The sequence below is a fragment of the Excalfactoria chinensis genome, chromosome 1 (assembly GCF_039878825.1).
Source record: "Excalfactoria chinensis isolate bCotChi1 chromosome 1, bCotChi1.hap2, whole genome shotgun sequence".
Taxonomy (NCBI): Eukaryota; Metazoa; Chordata; class Aves; order Galliformes; family Phasianidae; genus Excalfactoria; species Excalfactoria chinensis.
The window spans coordinates 125,463,262-125,480,641 of record NC_092825.1 but is presented as its reverse complement, the minus strand read 5'-3'; the positions used below and the strand labels follow the sequence as shown (position 1 = coordinate 125,480,641).

The window sequence follows — 17,380 nt, the reverse complement described above, 5'->3', positions numbered from 1 at the left end:
CACAGATATACCTTCAGGTAGTATTCACTGCCATCGGTGTCATTCTGGAGAGAGAGGTTTCAAAGGGGGCAAGGCAGACTTGTGCTCCTAGAGTCATGGAGCTGGACGAGATGCTTCTAGCCAGACCATGTCACAAAGCAGGAGCACACTTCATTTCTGCAGAAGAAATGAGAACCCGTCCAACCTTCATCCCCCAAGGAGAGACAGATGGGAACAAGGCACCCTCACTCACTCTTCAGGGTGAAATTTTCCCAGTTAAACTGGTTTCACTGTATTTAAGGCAGGGACGTGGTCAGGATTCAAATCAAAATTAGGACACTTAAGTGTAGGTGTTTGTAGGTGAGCTGTTGAGTTAATATCTCATTACAGTGGATGGAACTTTGTTCAGTACAAACAGCAGAGTTCAGAGGGCTGCTCAGTTCACCTTGAAGATGACCCCGGTATCCAATTCAGTTGCCTAACCATAGCTACCAAATGCCCTTTGAGGTGTCCTTTCCCATACTGCTGCTCCAGAAGTCTCCTGTATGTCCTGTGTTAGGTCAGCGATGTATGTATCAAGTGCCCGAGGATATCTCAAATGGACATTATATGACTCTAAGGATGTAACTGAATTAAATACCTATTGACTAGTTAGGCAGATTACTCTTTAGATTGGGATGATCACGTTGTATATGCCTGTTTTCGTCTATCCAGGTAGTTTAGATATCTAGCGTGTGTATAGATAGACACTCCTGTAGAGGCATTTAGATTCACTTGTCCTTAATCTGAAAATAAATCTTGCCCAGCATCTGTTTGTTTTATTAAGACTCAGTGGAAATTAATGAAAGGCAAAGCTGAAGAACTCACGGTTTTGTTCTTTCAAAAGAAAATTGTTGTGTATCAGCCTGTAACATCACGAGCCACGGGGCTTTAAAATTAATCTCACTAGCACTAAACTTTCATTCCCATGAAACGTTCAGCTTGACTCAATTTGCAAGAGAATAAAACCTATTAAAGGGTGACAAATAGCAAATACAGCTTCACTCTTCTGATGCTGAAATCTTATTGGCTTTGTTGTTTTTTTTTTTTTCCTGTAGAATTTTTTAACGACTTGGATGCATTGATGGGACCTATCACCTTGCACAGCAGTATGGAGCATTTAGTTCAGTACACTCAACAAGGACTTCACTGGGTGCGGAATAGCACTCACTTGTCGTAATGACTGTGTGCCATTCACATGGACTATATAACCTTTCATGGATAATTCAGTTATTCTGGACACTGTGCTACAGAAATAGTCAACCACAGCATTGATCCAAACAAAGGTGAATATTTCTTCAATGTTGAGAAGATGTTTTCTGAGAGTAGATATGTACCTGTGCATATGTACAATATACAATGATTTCTCTTCAGAATAAATTGTTCTGTTCCACTCTCCAGAAAATTTTCGTACACTAGAAATACTAGAAAGAACAGATCTGAATGCACAAAAACATACCCGCTCTATTCATGTGCTGAAAAATTCAGAAACCAAAATCTCATGGGGTGATTGAACCAAGTGCAATAAGCACAAATCCCTATTCAGGAAAGCTCTCAATAGACTCTTACCTTTTAAGCTTGTACTGAAATCCCATTTACTTCAGGAGAGCTTAAGCACACATACAAGGGCTTTCCTGAACTGAATGAATAAGGGCAAATCTCAGCAACAGAGAACTTAACTGCAAGCGTGGACACTTCACAGAAGTTCCAATGTTCATGGTCCATCTCCCTGTAACTCCCCTGCTGGGGCACACAGAGGAGTTGTGTAGCCTGCATTAAGATGGAGAAAGACAGCATTCCTTCAACGTGCGATAAGTTTTGACAGATTGCTTGCGTTTCTTTATCTCCTGTCTTTTTAACTCACTTGACCTCTTGTTCAGCTCCACACCAACAATATAACCTACAATAACAGGCAAAAAGCCTGAAAACAGATACGTTGATTGCATGAACTTTAAAGGAGATGGTGGGAAACTGCATTCTGTTACCAGTAGTAAATGGATAAATGGGAAAAGAAAAAAAGAAAAAAAAGGCAAACTGCAATCCACTCGCTAAAGAAAATGTGTTAATTTCAGCTCCATACATACAGACAGATATCCATAACAATTGATGGCTTTGCATGGGAAGGCTTCATCTTACAGATTTTGATTTTCATATCTTTTTCACCTAGTAGAAGCTTGCAGCACATTCTTCTAGGCTGTATGGGAACACTACATGCAGTTTCCTTTATCTGGGAAGCAGTGTTTTCTGCTCATCAGGCTAAGAACTGTTTCCTATCATAATCCTCTCGCTCTTCATGCATAATCCTCAACTAGGCTTTAATGTTTCTTGATTTGTGGGATGTTTTCAATTCCTGTTGACAGGCTGTGTTTTTCGTGCCAGAAGAATTAATCCCACAATGATTGGAGTTTAATTTGGGTCAGCTGAGGTCAAGGCCAGTTCATACCAACTGTGTTTGCCCTTAGCACAGTTCATTTTCAGTGGTTTAGACACATTTATTTTTCTTCTTCTGTATTGGAAATATAATTTTTTTGCTTGCTTTGCAATCAGATTTGTAGCCCTTACTCAAGTCAGCAGCTCTGGTGACTTCAATAGACTGCTCTTGTCCAAGTCACTGACTGACCCTTTGACTGTTGTTTTCTAATTTAATTCACAAATATTTTAAGGAAATGTGAGTACAAACATCTCTTTCGATAGGTGATGCAAGCAGAAGTAGCCACTGATACTGAGGGTTGATTGATTGGTCCTTGCTGCCTTTTTTTCCTCTCTGATTTTGAAGAGATACATTTAAAAAAGATACCAAACAAAGTAGTAGCATGTTTTCTGAGTAAAACATCTCTGGAAGCAAAGGCTGTATTACTCTGTGTTCAAGAGCAGGCTGAACAGCATGCAGAGCTCCAATACCGGCATATCTTTTTTGATCTAGGCTGCTTACAGAAGGTCTGGCTATTGCTCAGACTCAGAGTATCACCCTGTTCTTTGACGCAGCTCAGCAGGGTAACTACATAAGGACTGCTCATCTCCAAGCCATCCCAAGCCAATCTTATGTGCCAAAAGGTGCTTGGATCCTTCCTTCCCAGGAGAACTCCTAAGATCAGGCGGTGGTAATCTCTTAACACGGACCTGAGCGTGGCTGGCTTTAAGAGTGAATGTGGGCCTGCCTTTAGATGATAAAATGCACATCCTCCAAGTCCTTCGTCACTCTTAATTCCAGCTGTTACCCACCTCATCAGGAACACAAGTTGTTTGGTCCCGAGTATCACGGAGAACATGGTTAGTGCCTTTCTGTTTATTACTTGCCTGATCTCCAGCGATGGGCGTCTACCATGATGTACCAGACCAGCAGCAGTGGATTCTGTCAGCTGCTTCAACATCATATGAAGGTACTGTGGAATTTCCAATTAGAATTGGATTCACTAATTAGATTTCCCATTAGTGAAATTCCAATTAGATTTGCTTCTGTTTTCTTTGATGGTGCCTATGATGTTTATCTTCAGATAATTTGGGGGTTTGGGTGCCCTTATTGCTATTTAATGTGGAGAAATTTTAGATGTGACATAAATTACTTGCCTTAAATGGAGTTTTGTTTTATTGCACATGTGGCATTTGAGTTTCAAGTATGGAACTCTGAAGCATGTTTATTTTACTAGGATTGGGATATATTTCTTAAATCACGGTGAACTCTTTGTATGGATGTAATATGTCAAGCAACTTCAAAGAAAAGCAAGAATTATGCTGTCCTGTTATAACGTTTCCAAGCGCTAAGGATTTCTTGCAGATGATTGTCATTTCTTGTACATTGTTCTCATATTGAATTATTCCAGCCAAAATACCCGTTGCTTCTTTGGAAAAACACACCGGCTTTTAGGTTGTGTGCTGGCATCATCTGTGTGGCCTGATGAGCACACTAAGCCTTAACCTCGGGTGGCATAAAGGGATGAAATAGCAGCCATTTAAACCAACTAGTCATATACATGGATTAGAGTTTTTGGCCTTCTTTACACTGGGTTTCTCACAGCTGTACGGCTTTTTTGGTGAAGTTATTTACAATACTCTTCTGTGCAGACTTTTTGTTGCGTAATAGTTGCGGCGGTTTAGATGGCTGGAGCTGAATGTGACGTGCTGACAACAAAGAGTTCATTTCATCTTCTTAGGGCCTGAACTGGAGAGGTGCATGTGGCCTTTAGGTCTGGTCCAATTAAGCATATGCTCCACATTAAGAACTGGAGCAGTTTCAGACATTCCACCATGTTTCAAAGGTACTTTGTTCTAGATGCGACCAGTAGATACCATCCTTCTTTGGGGTTCAGTGAAAGATACTTACCCGCTTTAGACTGTTGTAAAAGCCTGCGAACATGCAGGTTTCTTTGCACTGTGGCAACGTGCAGGTTCATTTGGTGCAAGCAAGACGTCAGCCTGTAAGAATTATACTTGGAGCGAGAGGTTTGCTTACAAACAGAGGCTTCTGAATTGCTGATAAAGCAATGGGAATACATTCAAATGAACCGTGTAGTGAAGATGGATACAAGAAATGCAGAGCAGGATCCTCAAAGACAGCACGATAATAGACCCTTGACCTTAATTGTTTATAGTATTCCATAGTGGCATGAATAGATAAGAAGGACACATGCAAAAGTCTGGGTGTGGGACCTGCCATCACATGGCAGGATTCCCCAGCTCATTTGCCTATTTCTTTTAGCCAAATATCACAGGGCTCCAAAGGAAGATGCTTCAGTGAACAGAAGACCTTAGGTAAAGGAGGTTAAGATCAAGCCCTAAGTGTAGATACAAACACACATGTATATACTGTAAATCTAAATAGTAATAAAAGTCACTCAGCATGAAGGATATTACTAGTGCCTACCATTGATCACCAACTACTCATCACTGAGCAGCCATATCACCTCAGAACTGCAGTAACTGTTATCAAAATAATTTGTGCAGCTAATTAATTTATAAGCAATGCACCTTTGGGACTGTGTCATCGTATCTCTTTTGTAATACAAATGTTTGACCATTTTTCATGGCTACTGATTCAAATCTACATCACTGAAATGTCAAGATATCTTTTTTTTTCCCTAGATGAGGACATACACTTAGACCTGGCTAATCTGTGCTTAGTTTATCTACCCAAGAGACTTCAGTAGTCACCAGCCTTAATGCATGTACAGTATATACTATTCGCTGGCTTAGCTGTAGGTTTTAATCCAAATGAAATTGGACTTTGCAAAACGACTTGGATTAATGGCATCTGTCTCGGATACCCTACAGATGTGACATTAAATGATTCATGATTTTAAGCAGGAAAGGTTGAATTTTATGTAAATAGCAGTGGATGAACTCCAGGAATTTTTTACAAGATTTTCTTTTTTTCCAAGTGAAAAGATTGTCGAAGCAATATGAGCGTGAGTTTGGTTTGTTGTTTTTTTTTTCCCAGCTGTCCTAAATTTTGTGGAGGGTCATGAGTTCGTGGTCAAAACTATATTAAGAATGTCTCCTTCTGCAATATGCTTTGCCTTTACATAATCCGCTTAATGCTTAGTATGTCAAAAAGAAATGTTTCTTTTTCACAACGAGAGCAATGTTTCCCTTCCTCCCTCCAGGGAGAATCCACAAGCTAAAGAATAAAATCTCTTGGCGCAATGGAAATACAAACAATGCCTGAAGAATATGAACTTGTTAAGATAACCGTAGAGGCTTGGCTGGCACAGACCTAACATGCCTCTCATTTTGATATCTTTCTGTTAGTATTTACATCACATATTTGAACTCATTGTGTCTGAAACTAGAGAAGCAGACTGATTTTCATATCTTAAAAAGGCCCAATAGGTCTGATCGGTATCATAATTGTAATTGTTACATTAGCTTGTGCGCTGCGCACCAAAGGCTGGGAAGGCATGTAACTGTAGATAACTTCGTCAGAACTCATTTAGAAAAGCGTTTGGATGAACTTATGTCTATTCTGTCTAGAAAAAACGAGAGTGGTGTTTCTCACCCAATATTGTTACATGAAAAATTGCCTACTTCAGTGTCTCCCGTAAAACCACCATTTGTCCTCCATGACGCCAATATTCCCTATCTAGCATTACCGGTTGCCATGCTGTCAATTGTTCTTAAGGTTAATCAACAAAGTGGGAAAGTTACTGCAGGCCCTGTTTGCCTTCAGCTCCCTAAAGCTACAGAGAGAAAAAAACACTGAGATGTGGAGCATCCACGGCTCTATCAGTTTCAAAAGACTACGGCCTTCCTCACTGAGATGGAGCTGGATGTTTCTGAAGTAATTCCTTGCCTCTGCTTGCTGTCTGGTTCCTTTGCTTTTGGAAGTCTTCAAGTATGAATTCCCTTTCAGGGTTGTCTTCTTTGACAGCCCAAGCTCCCTTTCCACCTGGGTGCTGGAGCACGAAGCAAGGAAGCCATGGGATGCACAAAGGGCCTTGTAGCAATATATCAAGGCTTCCTCTCTTTTTTGAGCTATGTAGCTTGAATCCCAGCCTCATCCATGCTAACCACAAAGGACTCTAGTGGGTCCAAGGGAATGCCAACAAAAAGAATAACAGGGATTTCCTCTGTCCCAAAGCACTTGTGGGGAGCAAACATAGAGAACAGCACGGATCATATGAGACAATTAGGTCTCCTCTTTCTTATGTGTACTAACACAGGAAAACCTTAACACTTATATGTCTCGTAGGACTTTATGAGAATTAATTTATGTGTACAAATCACAATGTGTTCTCAGAAGAAAAGCGATGTTGAAGAGCTGTGGAAAAAACCTGATAGGCACAGTGGATGAATTTCACCCGTTAGCCCAGAGCCACAAGACCCTCAAACGTTTTAAATATCATTGAAGCTCTCAATGTAAGTGCCATAGTACATAAAACTCACGCTTAGCACCGAGGGGAGTCACAGCCTAGGTGAAATCACCATTCCCACAGTATCTGTAACTTTGACCCTTGCAGCAAGCAGGAATCACAAGAGTGATTCTGGGATGAACAGCAAAGGCTAACAAAGAGGTGGGAGCCATTCGAAGAATTCCATATTTTTTTATTATTATTTAGGTTTTTTTAATGTTAGTAAAGCCACTTCATCTTTCTGTGAAAGAAATATGACTCCCCAGTCTCGCCAAGAGTGTTTCTCCTAACAACCTCAGAAATGTCCAGCTTATTTGTTATCTGTGTCCATTCGCAATACCAGTTACTGATCTGGGAAGTCAGATACATTCTGATCACACTGTTCAGGGAAACTACTTTCCTAAATCATGCCATCATTAGTTGGCATCCCAGGGTGAAATTCCCTGCTCTCTTCTGATACATCACCTCTGGAACAACTGCAGAGCACTTCACCAAGGACTGAATGCCAGTCAGAACAAATTGTTTCTATTGCTCTTCACATTATTCAGGCAATGCCAAAAAACCCTCCCTCGCTTAGCGCTATTTACCCTTGTTCTCCATTTCGTATTCTTATATACAGAACCTTCACTCTATCCACAGACAGAGAGGGAGGTATTTACTGTGGGGACATGTTCAACATAGATATGTAAGTACTAAAGTATAGGCTCTTATTAAGTCTCTGTTTCTATGCCTGAAAATATTGGAATTTTAAAGGATATTTTCACCTGCGCTTGATACTTTGGGCCCTGCCTTCACTCATGACACACAAGTCCATCTTCCACTTGCTCACACAGAATACTGTCCGGGAGCACAGGGGCTTCCATCTTTCCCCAGGAAACCACACATAGCTAATGAGCCATCATCAGTACACAGATTCATCTTATGCCTTTTTTCAGCCTTTCATTTTACCTCCCTGGGCACAGTCTGCTCTTCTTGCAGCTTTCCCAGCTTCTCATGTTCTTCCCCTAACTGAGCATTACTCACAGGATTATCTCACACGAAACATGGAGGACAGCTCGGAGCTGCTCCAAGCAGCTCAGTACCTTTCTGCTTTTCCTTTTGCTACCCCAGCAGAGGGACTAGTGCCCACCTCCTCCTCCTCCTCTTCCCTGTTAATCCTAGCAAGAAACCAGTTCCCCCCTGAGGAAAAGATGGCGAGCACTGGTGACTACACGCATAACTCCTCACCAGCTTTTCTTCTCTGGATGAGGAGGTGGATGAGAAAGACCACCTATTGGGGCACTCAAAGCCCTTGCTGCTGATGACTCAAGTAGCAAGTAGCACAGCTAGGGGAGTTAAAGCAGCGCTAACACAGCCAGCAGCCTTTGGTTCAGGTGTTCCTGCTTTGCTTGAATGAGCATTGCCACTTGGTGGCCCTGCAGTAGAACCAACAGGAACTGGCAGCCTCACACCCGAGAAGGTGGAACGGAAGAGTAAATAAAGGCCTGTTTTTAAAACAGAAGTTGAGATTCATCTCACCCTATACTGAAAGTCTAAGCAAGATACCTTATCTAAGATACCTTAGAAGCACTTGTTTCTGTCATCTGGCTCCAGTGATAAGTTCAGATACCACAAAAATACAAACCCCACCCCATGCTCACAATTGCACTTGTTGCTACTGAGAACACCTGCTGAAACTGGTAAAACACCACGAGGTGCACTGAGGCAGGATATGGCTGCCATCGCTTTGGGAGGGAGCAGAGAAGCAGAAAACATGTAGGAGCTGAAGAGTTATCTCTGAGACTTTTAAAGCATGTGTTGTGGACTTGGACCATCCCTAGCCCACTCTCTTATTTGGTAGGCCCAAACTCAAAGAAGTAAGTAGTTCCTCAAGGACTGAATGTGCATCTTCCTTCTATTAAGACCGCTGAAGTACCTAGAAAATGTACTTTACAGTTTAGTAAACACTTAAAGGCACTTTTTGGTACGTTGCTTGAAAGCATAGCTGACTTTCTTTAAACAGAAGAAGGTGTTTCTGTAGATGGTCAACAAGATCAGGCCAGCCATGACCCTACAAAAGGCCAGCACTGCAGTTCTATCCACAACAAACAGCATGAAGGCAACACAAGGCCACCTAAGGCTTGTGGCCTTCCCACATGCTGCCAGCCTTGTAGCAGCTCCTGCTGGAGACAAGGCAGGAGAGTTGAGAGGCACCAAAGATCCTCTTCATGTTAGCCAAGGCCAATGTTTGGTATTGGCAAAGCCAGATCTTCCCGCTCAGGGCCTCTGCGGATGGAGATAAAGACAAGCGTGACAAAATATGGCCGTACAAACTTTGACACTTTGTTAACAACAGCTCCCTGCCTTCCTGTGTGCATTGCTAGTCAAAGCCTGGACTGTAGCAATGCTTGCTGACCAAGGCCCTGTTGCAGCGGGTGCTCTACACAGAGTGACCCACAGACCTTCCAAATAGCTGCTGTCATACAGTAGCCAAAACCAAACCGCGCTGCAAGTGAGCAAGGAAAAAGAGACAGGAAGGGAAGAGAGTACAGACCTCTGAAATAACAGGATGTTTAAATTTGTCACTACTTACCCAATCAGTAGCATTAATCACAGTAATCACAGTTCCCATTTCCTATGCTGAGTGTAGCACCAATGGTTGACAAGGCAACGCAGCAGTCCCAGCGCGAGGTCCAGCTGCTGACTGTCCTCTTGGTCAGCGTGTCCAGAGTGCACACGGCATACAAGGAGCTTTTCAGCCTTTCCCACTTCCCCTTTTCACGTGGCCAACTGTGAGCACCTGTTCAGATGAGGTACAGACAGTGACCAATGTTTTAGTAGTTTTTCATATTTCATATTTTATTTATAGCCACAAACGTTGGTAATGTTGTTGTTTTTTTGTAAAAGCATTCAAGTCAGCATGGTTTATTTGCATCTCATAAAGCGTTGCTTACATTCCTCTCCAAGCGTGTTTTGTCGGAGGCTTCACTGACCCAGCCAAAGCTACAGCGGTTTATATTTCCAATGAGAGAAATCCTGCAACACTCCCCTACATAGCAGGCAATAGTGTTTACACCGGTTAATAAACACAGTATTCTGTACAGTAATTTATGCTGTAAGATATGTACATACATCACTGTAGCAGCCACAAATGCTTTTCAACTGCCTTATTTATTAGATCAGTTAGCATTTCCCCCTTTGCTCCACAATACTCTAAATTATCTTTTGCATTAGGTAATTTTTTAGTTACTGCATCTTTTGACCCTATTATTGAAAAAAGAAAGTATTTACGGTAAATAGGTCCCTAAAATCTGAGTAGAAATAGCAGATTCACTGCCCGTCCAACTAATATAGCTCTGATTATGATTAAAAATAAATATCCTATATTCTTAACTGTGTATTATAGTATGTGCCACAAATCATGTTCCACTTAAGATCAATACAAACAAGAGCTTTAGTAACTTTCACCTATTTCATTCTTCCAGTCAACGTAATCAACCTCTTAATCTAAAATGTTCCCCATGAGAGCTCCAGTCTTATTCCTCCCTCAGGAAAAACTCGCATTGGCTTTGGTGGAAGCTTTATGTAGGTAAAAAGTACAACATGAGGACATCACAAAACAAACACGTCACCTATGAGCAGCACTTGTAGTCCTTCCTTTTCTTCCCTCAGCAAGAAACATAGGATAAATACTACATCTGCAGCACTCTCGTCTCGCTCCTTCTGTTCTGCTGTATGAGTTAAAATTAAGATTCAAGAACAATGTATTTGTTCCATTCACTCAAGCAAAATAGGAATCTTACGGGGATCAGTTCCAAGCCTAACTAGAAAATACAAGAAAATTTTCCTTTTGTTTGTCTTCACGTTAAATTTTGTTACACCACCGAGCAGGTTCAGGCGTACAAAGGCAATGAAATTACTGATGACTTGTTTTACTGTTTGGAGATGTTGCTATGTCCGCAGTTCATACAAAACTCATGTAGCACAGTTTCTGGGATGGTGAAAAATCCTACTGTAATGTAACAGAATGAGCCTTAAGGATTTGTAAGAATAAGCACTTTTATATTAAAAAGCAAATATTAATTCATCGGTAAGATTACTTTTTTAATGTGACAATAAACCATGAAATCAACATCTGTCTGTCTCAAGTATGTCTCATCTGTCTCTTTCTTAAAGCTTTTTCTCACTGAAAGATTTGCCTGTTTTCGTGGTGCAGCTTTTGGGTCCCACTCATGGAAGAGGTCATTGGAAACCTTGGTTTTTAACCATCACGCACCGAAGGATACAGACTGAGAGAGCCTTTGCTAGTGAGGACAGGGATGCAGCATGTTTTAGCCACAGGCTCTGGTTTATGAAACACCACACAACAAGCTGCCCAGAGAGGTTGTGGAGTCATTCCTGCCAGGGAGGACAGGAGGTCCAGTGCCACCTCTCCCTCCGCACGCCTCAGCAGCTTGCTGGCAATCCTGCAAAATGTTCCTGCAGGATTTTACTTCTGACTTGTTCTAGAAAAACCTGTTCTTCTCAGTGTAATTCAAGGTCAGGAAAGAAGTCAGGCACCAGTGAGCCAGAGACCTGGAGGGCTCGTTATGATGATCTAGTCATACTTCCCAGCAAAACACAGGCCGTAACATTTCATCAAGGGATTCCTTAATCAAAGGCTAATAACTTGATGAAGAGAAGCCTAACCTTTTATTACGGCACCCTATCTTGATTTAAAGATGCAAAGTAATGAAGAATTTTCCACGTCTCTTGGACTGCTATTTGCTAAAAATACTGCCCCAGGGCTTCCGTTTGAATGCTATTAAAGCTAATTGCAAAGCCAAACCATAAAAAAAGAGAAGGGAAGGGAAGGGAAGGGAAGGGAAGGGAAGGGAAGGGAAGGGAAGGGAAGGGAAGGGAAGGGAAGGGAAGGGAAGGGAAGGGAAGGGAAGGGAAGGGAAGGGAAGGGAAGGGAAGGGAAGGGAAGGGAAGGGAAGGGAAGGGAAAGTGGTTCTGGACTTAATTTGAGGAAAGTGTGTATAGCAGTAGCGTTTGCTACTCAGTGTAGGCTGTGGTCCTCTTTGTTAGGCAAGCCCACAGATGAAACACAAATGGGAACACTGCAACAAGTGCTGCTGCAACGCAGATGCTGGTGTGGTCCTTTCATATTCGTGCCAAACTCACGTTCACAACAGTGTGACTCTTCCTTAAAGTCAGAATAAAAACAAGCAGAAACCAGCTACATGTGTGGATGTCTCTTAAAATGAAACCCAGACTGCCCAACTGTGTGGATTTTTGGTTTGAAATCTCCTGTCCTACAAGGCATTATAAATCAGCAGAGATGTGTTGTTTCAGTGCCTCCTAGGACAGTGTGAGTTCCTACTAATCTGATTTTCCATAGTCATTTTTCAAACATCAGCATTACAAATCAGAAGCTAAGGTTGCATATGTCAGAAACTCTGACTTGATAATGCATGTGCCTACATGTGGTGTAAAACAATTCACGGTGTAATCCTACAGACACAGATATTCTTCCCTTCCCTTCCCTTCCCTTCCCTTCCCTTCCCTTCCCTTCCCTTCCCTTCCCTTCCCCTCCCCTCCGTTCCCTTCCCTTCCCTTCTCTTTCCTTCCCTCCCCTCCCCTTCCTTTCCTTTCCTTTCCTTTCCTTTCCTTTCCTTTCCTTTCCTTTCCTTTCCTTTCCTTTCCTTTCCTTTCCTTTCCTTTCCTTTCCTTTCCTTTCCTTTCCTTTCCTTTCCTTTCCTTTCCTTTCCTTTCCTTTCCTTTCCTTTCCTTTCCTTTCCTTTCCTTTCCTTTCCTTCCCTTCCCTTCCCTTCCCTTCCCTTCCCTTCCCTTCCCTTCCCTTCCCTTCCCTTCCCTTCCCTTCCCTTCCCTTCCCTTCCCTTCCCTTTCCTTTTCTTCCCATCACTTCTTTTATCCCTATACCTACTCAGGTATTTCTCGGTCCCACAGTGCTGCATAAAGCTTATGATTTACAAGTCCCACCGGGTAAAGCAGGGAGAACACCAAGCACAAAGAATATACCTTATTGAAAAAGCAGCTGGGGAAAGGGTGCATATCCTTGAAAAACTGCCTTGAGGCACATCCAGAGCCCTCTCACTGCTACCCCGCTTCTCTAAAGGTATCAAAAACAAGCTTTTGCAGCTGTGGTCAGTTAAGGGCTTAGGCCTTAAAAGTTACCTAGACTTCAAAGATGTTGCATGGGGTAAAAGCTTCAAAAAGGTTCAGATGGAGCAGAAATAATTTGTTCTTGCTTCATCAGAACATATTTATTGACTAGGATGGAATTTAAGGGCCAAGGCTAAGATCCTGTCAACTAGCTTGAGCTTTTATTTTCTAATCAAAATGAAATACAGCAGACTTCACTGAGTATTGAGTTAAAACACAGCAAGAGCAGAGAATTTAAGCTTAAATTTAACAAGGTGTACACAAAAACTGCACTTCGTCTTGTCTTGCTGCTTTAGGTCTCCAACTCACCGAATTCCCCATCCTCAATCCAGACAAAGCCACAAGAAGAGGATGAAGCTGTATTGTCGATTTCCAGGCCTTAGAGGCATGATAACCGTCTTGCAAAGCCTCTATCAAAGCACAAACGGGGGCCTTGAGAAGATGGAAGGCAGTTGGAACCCTAAAAGCAACCCAACATTCACTTTTGATTATATCTTTTCTTGGTGTTCTGAGAATTTTACGCTAAAGAAAAAGAAGTGACCCAACTGGTTTTGCTTCTACTGTTCAGCCAGTCTCTTATCTTTTCCATTTGCCTTACGAGTGCCAATTTGAATCATGTGTCAGTCACAACCGCCACATAATGAAAAGATGACATTCAGATTATATTGCCTTTTATTAAAGTAAAAAAGAGATTCCAGTCACCACTATCCTCCTCATTTTAAACAACGTTGGGAATTGTTCACCATCCCCTTTACTCTCTCCAAAATTAAGTGGACAGGTGCCTCCCAACATCTCTTCTGCACCTTTCTGAGTAAGGCAGCAGAAACAAATGCTTTGTGGATTTCAGCCCAACACACTACAACCTCGGTGCTAATTCTTCTCAGTGGCACTTTCCCAGGTGAAATTCTTCAGGTACCACCTGAGCTTCAGTCGGTCCACTTCTAATTCACTCCTGTCTTCCTATCTTCAATAACTGATTCATTTCCAATACTATATACTTGTAGGAAAGAACCCCTGTTTTATCCAGAACAGCACTTGTGGTATGAAATAGGCTCAAAACAAAAAGAAACACGCAGAAGTAAATTCCTTTTTCAGCCTCAAGAATGTTTTGGGTTTTAGTTCAAGCAGGCGATACTTTGCAAACGGGGTTCCTACACCAAAAAATATATATATATATCCCATGGTCTACAAGTTTACAACAACAGCATGTGAGAAACATCTTCACTTCCAAAACTGTGAGAAAGCTTCCTGCACTGTCCTAATGGCATGGGGAGTGCGGTAGTCTATGTGACTGAGATGCATTTGCGTGCCTGGTTCCCAGCTGCCCTGGAGGTCACTTGTCTAATCCCACATGAATTATTCTTTACTTTCCAAGGCGTTTTCAACATGAGAGAGGAAGCACACCTCCTGCTAAACATCATGGGAGCTCCACCCCTCTACACATCTTCACATCTCGGCACTTCTAATGGACATACCGTGCAATTCCAGATTACCCTGCATCATTGCTCTTTGCTGTGTCTTGGAGGTACTACCAGAAAACTAGACTTAAGGATGGTCTGAATGACTACAAAGTAGTAGTAAGTAACCTTACAGATCAGCACAGAAGAGCTCCCATCATAAAGTCTACACGGGCAGTGTCGGAAAAGCACATGAGAACTACAAAAACATGAAAGGGAAGTCATGAATAGTTTAAGGAGAGCATAAAATCAGGCAGATAGAAAAAAGAAGCATTAAAAAGGCCTTTTTAAGATGAGGGTAAGGCCTTTCTTCTTGACGTGATAAGAAAAAAAGGAATAAGGAAGGTGAGATAAGGTCAGGTTGCTGGATAATGCAGACTGCTTGGGTAGCAAAATATCTGCCAGATGAAGTGAGATAGCATGACTGTTAGAGATGCCAGAGAGGAGGTGGTTACAGAAGTTAATGTCTGGAGTGAAGAGCTCAGCACCAACTGCCTAAACAACAATACAGACAGCTCAGGGAAGACATCTACTTTGCTATCCAAACCGCTAACAAAATGTTCAGCTACTCAGTGAATGAAACAGTGAATAAAGCAGACGATATTCTCCCTCTATACCAATCCTCATCTGTCCTTATCCCTTCTGAGCTCTAAAAGACCCTGCAGGAACAAGCGGAGGTCAGAGAGTAAGACTAAGCAGACAGGGGGTAGAGGCAGGGGCAGGACCATGGCAGGAGGAGACTGAAAAGACTGAGGTTTGTTTATCTCTGAAAGAATATGTATAAGAAGAGACATGGTAAGATAAATTACCAAATACACCATGAGAAGATGTATCAGACACTTCTCTTTATCTTGCCATATAATACAAAGAAACATTCAATGAAATGAAGACCTCATGCATTCAAAGGTGATAAAAGGAAATCTCTGCCACATAATGTATAATTGGACGGTGGAAGATATCACCACAGGAAAGCATCAAGGTCAAGAATTTTGTAGGATTCAAAGAAAGATTGGATGGTTATATGGATCACAGGAACATTCAGTCACAACAATTATGCTAAACTTCGGAAGTATAAAGGCAGGGCTTTGAAATTTAAGCCGGTGTCTGACTATGGGAGAATAAAAATTAGGTTTCTAGAGGGATAGATTATCCCACATCTGTCTCTGAGGCTGATACAAGCAGGTGATGCTGGTCCTTTTAAGGCCAGATCATCAGTCTATACAATTTCTATTTTCCCACCTCTGCATCAACTTCAGAGGCACTGGGAAGCTTTCTTGAGCTGCAACAGTGTCAGCAGATTCAGACCTGTGTTTTTCCACTAGCAATACGGCACCATCTGTAGTAAATCCGCACGAGGCATTTTCAGCACAAAACCATTTTCTTTATAACAACAGAGTGGGGCTAAGACTGGGGAGCCACAACCATGCAGATGAGGAGAGTGAGAATTTGATACCTTCCTCACTGCACAAGAGTCAAGCTCAGTCTTGCTTGCTCCTGTCTTGCTTTCCCTTTTATAGAGCTGCCAGCATCAACAAGGGCAAAGCTTAATCATGATCTAAGCTTAAGCCATAGAAAATAGTTTTCTTTCAGGAGGCTTGCCTCCTATTTCCTGATGATATATCCCTAAATGCTAACTGTTTTTTTAATATACCTCCAGTTCAGCTGCTCATGCTCCTGTGGCCCCTCCCTGGAGATGCTCAAGGCCAGGTTGGATGGAGTCCTGGGCAGACTGAGCTGATGGGGGGCAGCCCTGACCATGGCAGCGGGTTGGAGCTGGGTGGGTATTGAGGTCCTTCCAAGCCAAAACATTCTGTGATTCTATGCTTTCTCAAGCAGCAACCCAACAACGATTCTTTGTCTCAGCTAAACCTGAAACTTGCTTATTTGTACACAGTATGATCCCAAGCTGTTCTTTCTCCTTCTTTGCTCCAGTGCACATTTGTTATGACTTGCGCTCAAAGGATTCACATGTTATAGGTAGACAGGTACAGTTTAGGAACCTATACATGTTGAAACCAAACCAAATAAAAACAAACAGTGAAACAATTTTGCCAGGCCTTTCCTGCCCTTCTGCTTGTTCCACACAATAGACTCATGTACTGTAATTGTGCACCACTCACAGGCCCAAGGGCTCCTGAAGCAGAACTGACCCTCAGCTAACACAGTGCAGTCAGAAGGAAGTGGTCTCTTCTTTTTCTGCTCAGCACCACTTCCTTAATTTTCATAATCTCACAGCCCTCTAAATGTTGTCTGCTAACTGTACTGATTGTTACTATCATTTAAAAATCCCTTTAAGGACTCTCTGACCCCTTAAAATGAGCCTCTTAACTTTGCCTCAGAACTGAGATCGCCGAAACCATTAGAGTTTAGTTGCTTTATAATACACCTTTCTCCAAACATAACCTTCCTGAGACAGTGACCCATGCTCCTTGCAGTATTCTAGCGAGGCCTAATAACCATCATCCAGAGGACTGTATTGCCTCTTTCCTGGTGCATTATAGCTCATTGTTCCATCAGTTTAGTGTCTTGTTTGCCTTTTTTATTGCAGCTGTGCACTGAAGTGACGGTTTCTATGATTTTTTTTTCCACGGTTACCCCTTTCTCTCTCTGATCAGCGTGCTGAATATAACACCCATTCCTTACATTTGCTCTTTGTTCCCAGACTAATTACTTTTCATTTTCTATACTAAGCAGCATTTGCCATCTGCTGGCTCATCAACTAAATGATCCAAATCCCCTTTGAATCCGCTTGCATTGTTCGTTATCGCTTCTCTGTGCTTCCAGTCTTACTGTCCAACCAGCGGAGATTTCAGCATTCGGCAGCTGAGGCACAGGAGCAGAGGCATGCGAATCTGCAGGATCTTCTCACACCTTTTGCAAAGCATCCCTCCTGGATTTGCAGCTTGCTGCATT

The 17,380-nt window shown here is 42.2% G+C and overlaps 1 protein-coding gene across 4 annotated transcripts in view; it reads left to right on the top strand.

Moving 5' to 3' along the window:
• Positions 1-10,972, top strand: part of AFF3 (ALF transcription elongation factor 3) — a 330,573-nt gene extending 319,601 nt beyond the window's left edge. For all 4 annotated transcript variants that reach the window (XM_072336759.1, XM_072336749.1, XM_072336732.1 and 1 more), the window contains one exon: positions 1,077-10,972. In XM_072336759.1, coding sequence (XP_072192860.1) covers positions 1,077-1,198 — 122 coding nt within the window. In that variant the 3' untranslated portion in view covers positions 1,199-10,972. The remainder of the gene's footprint in view (positions 1-1,076) is intronic.
• Positions 10,973-17,380: the final 6,408 nt, after the last annotated feature.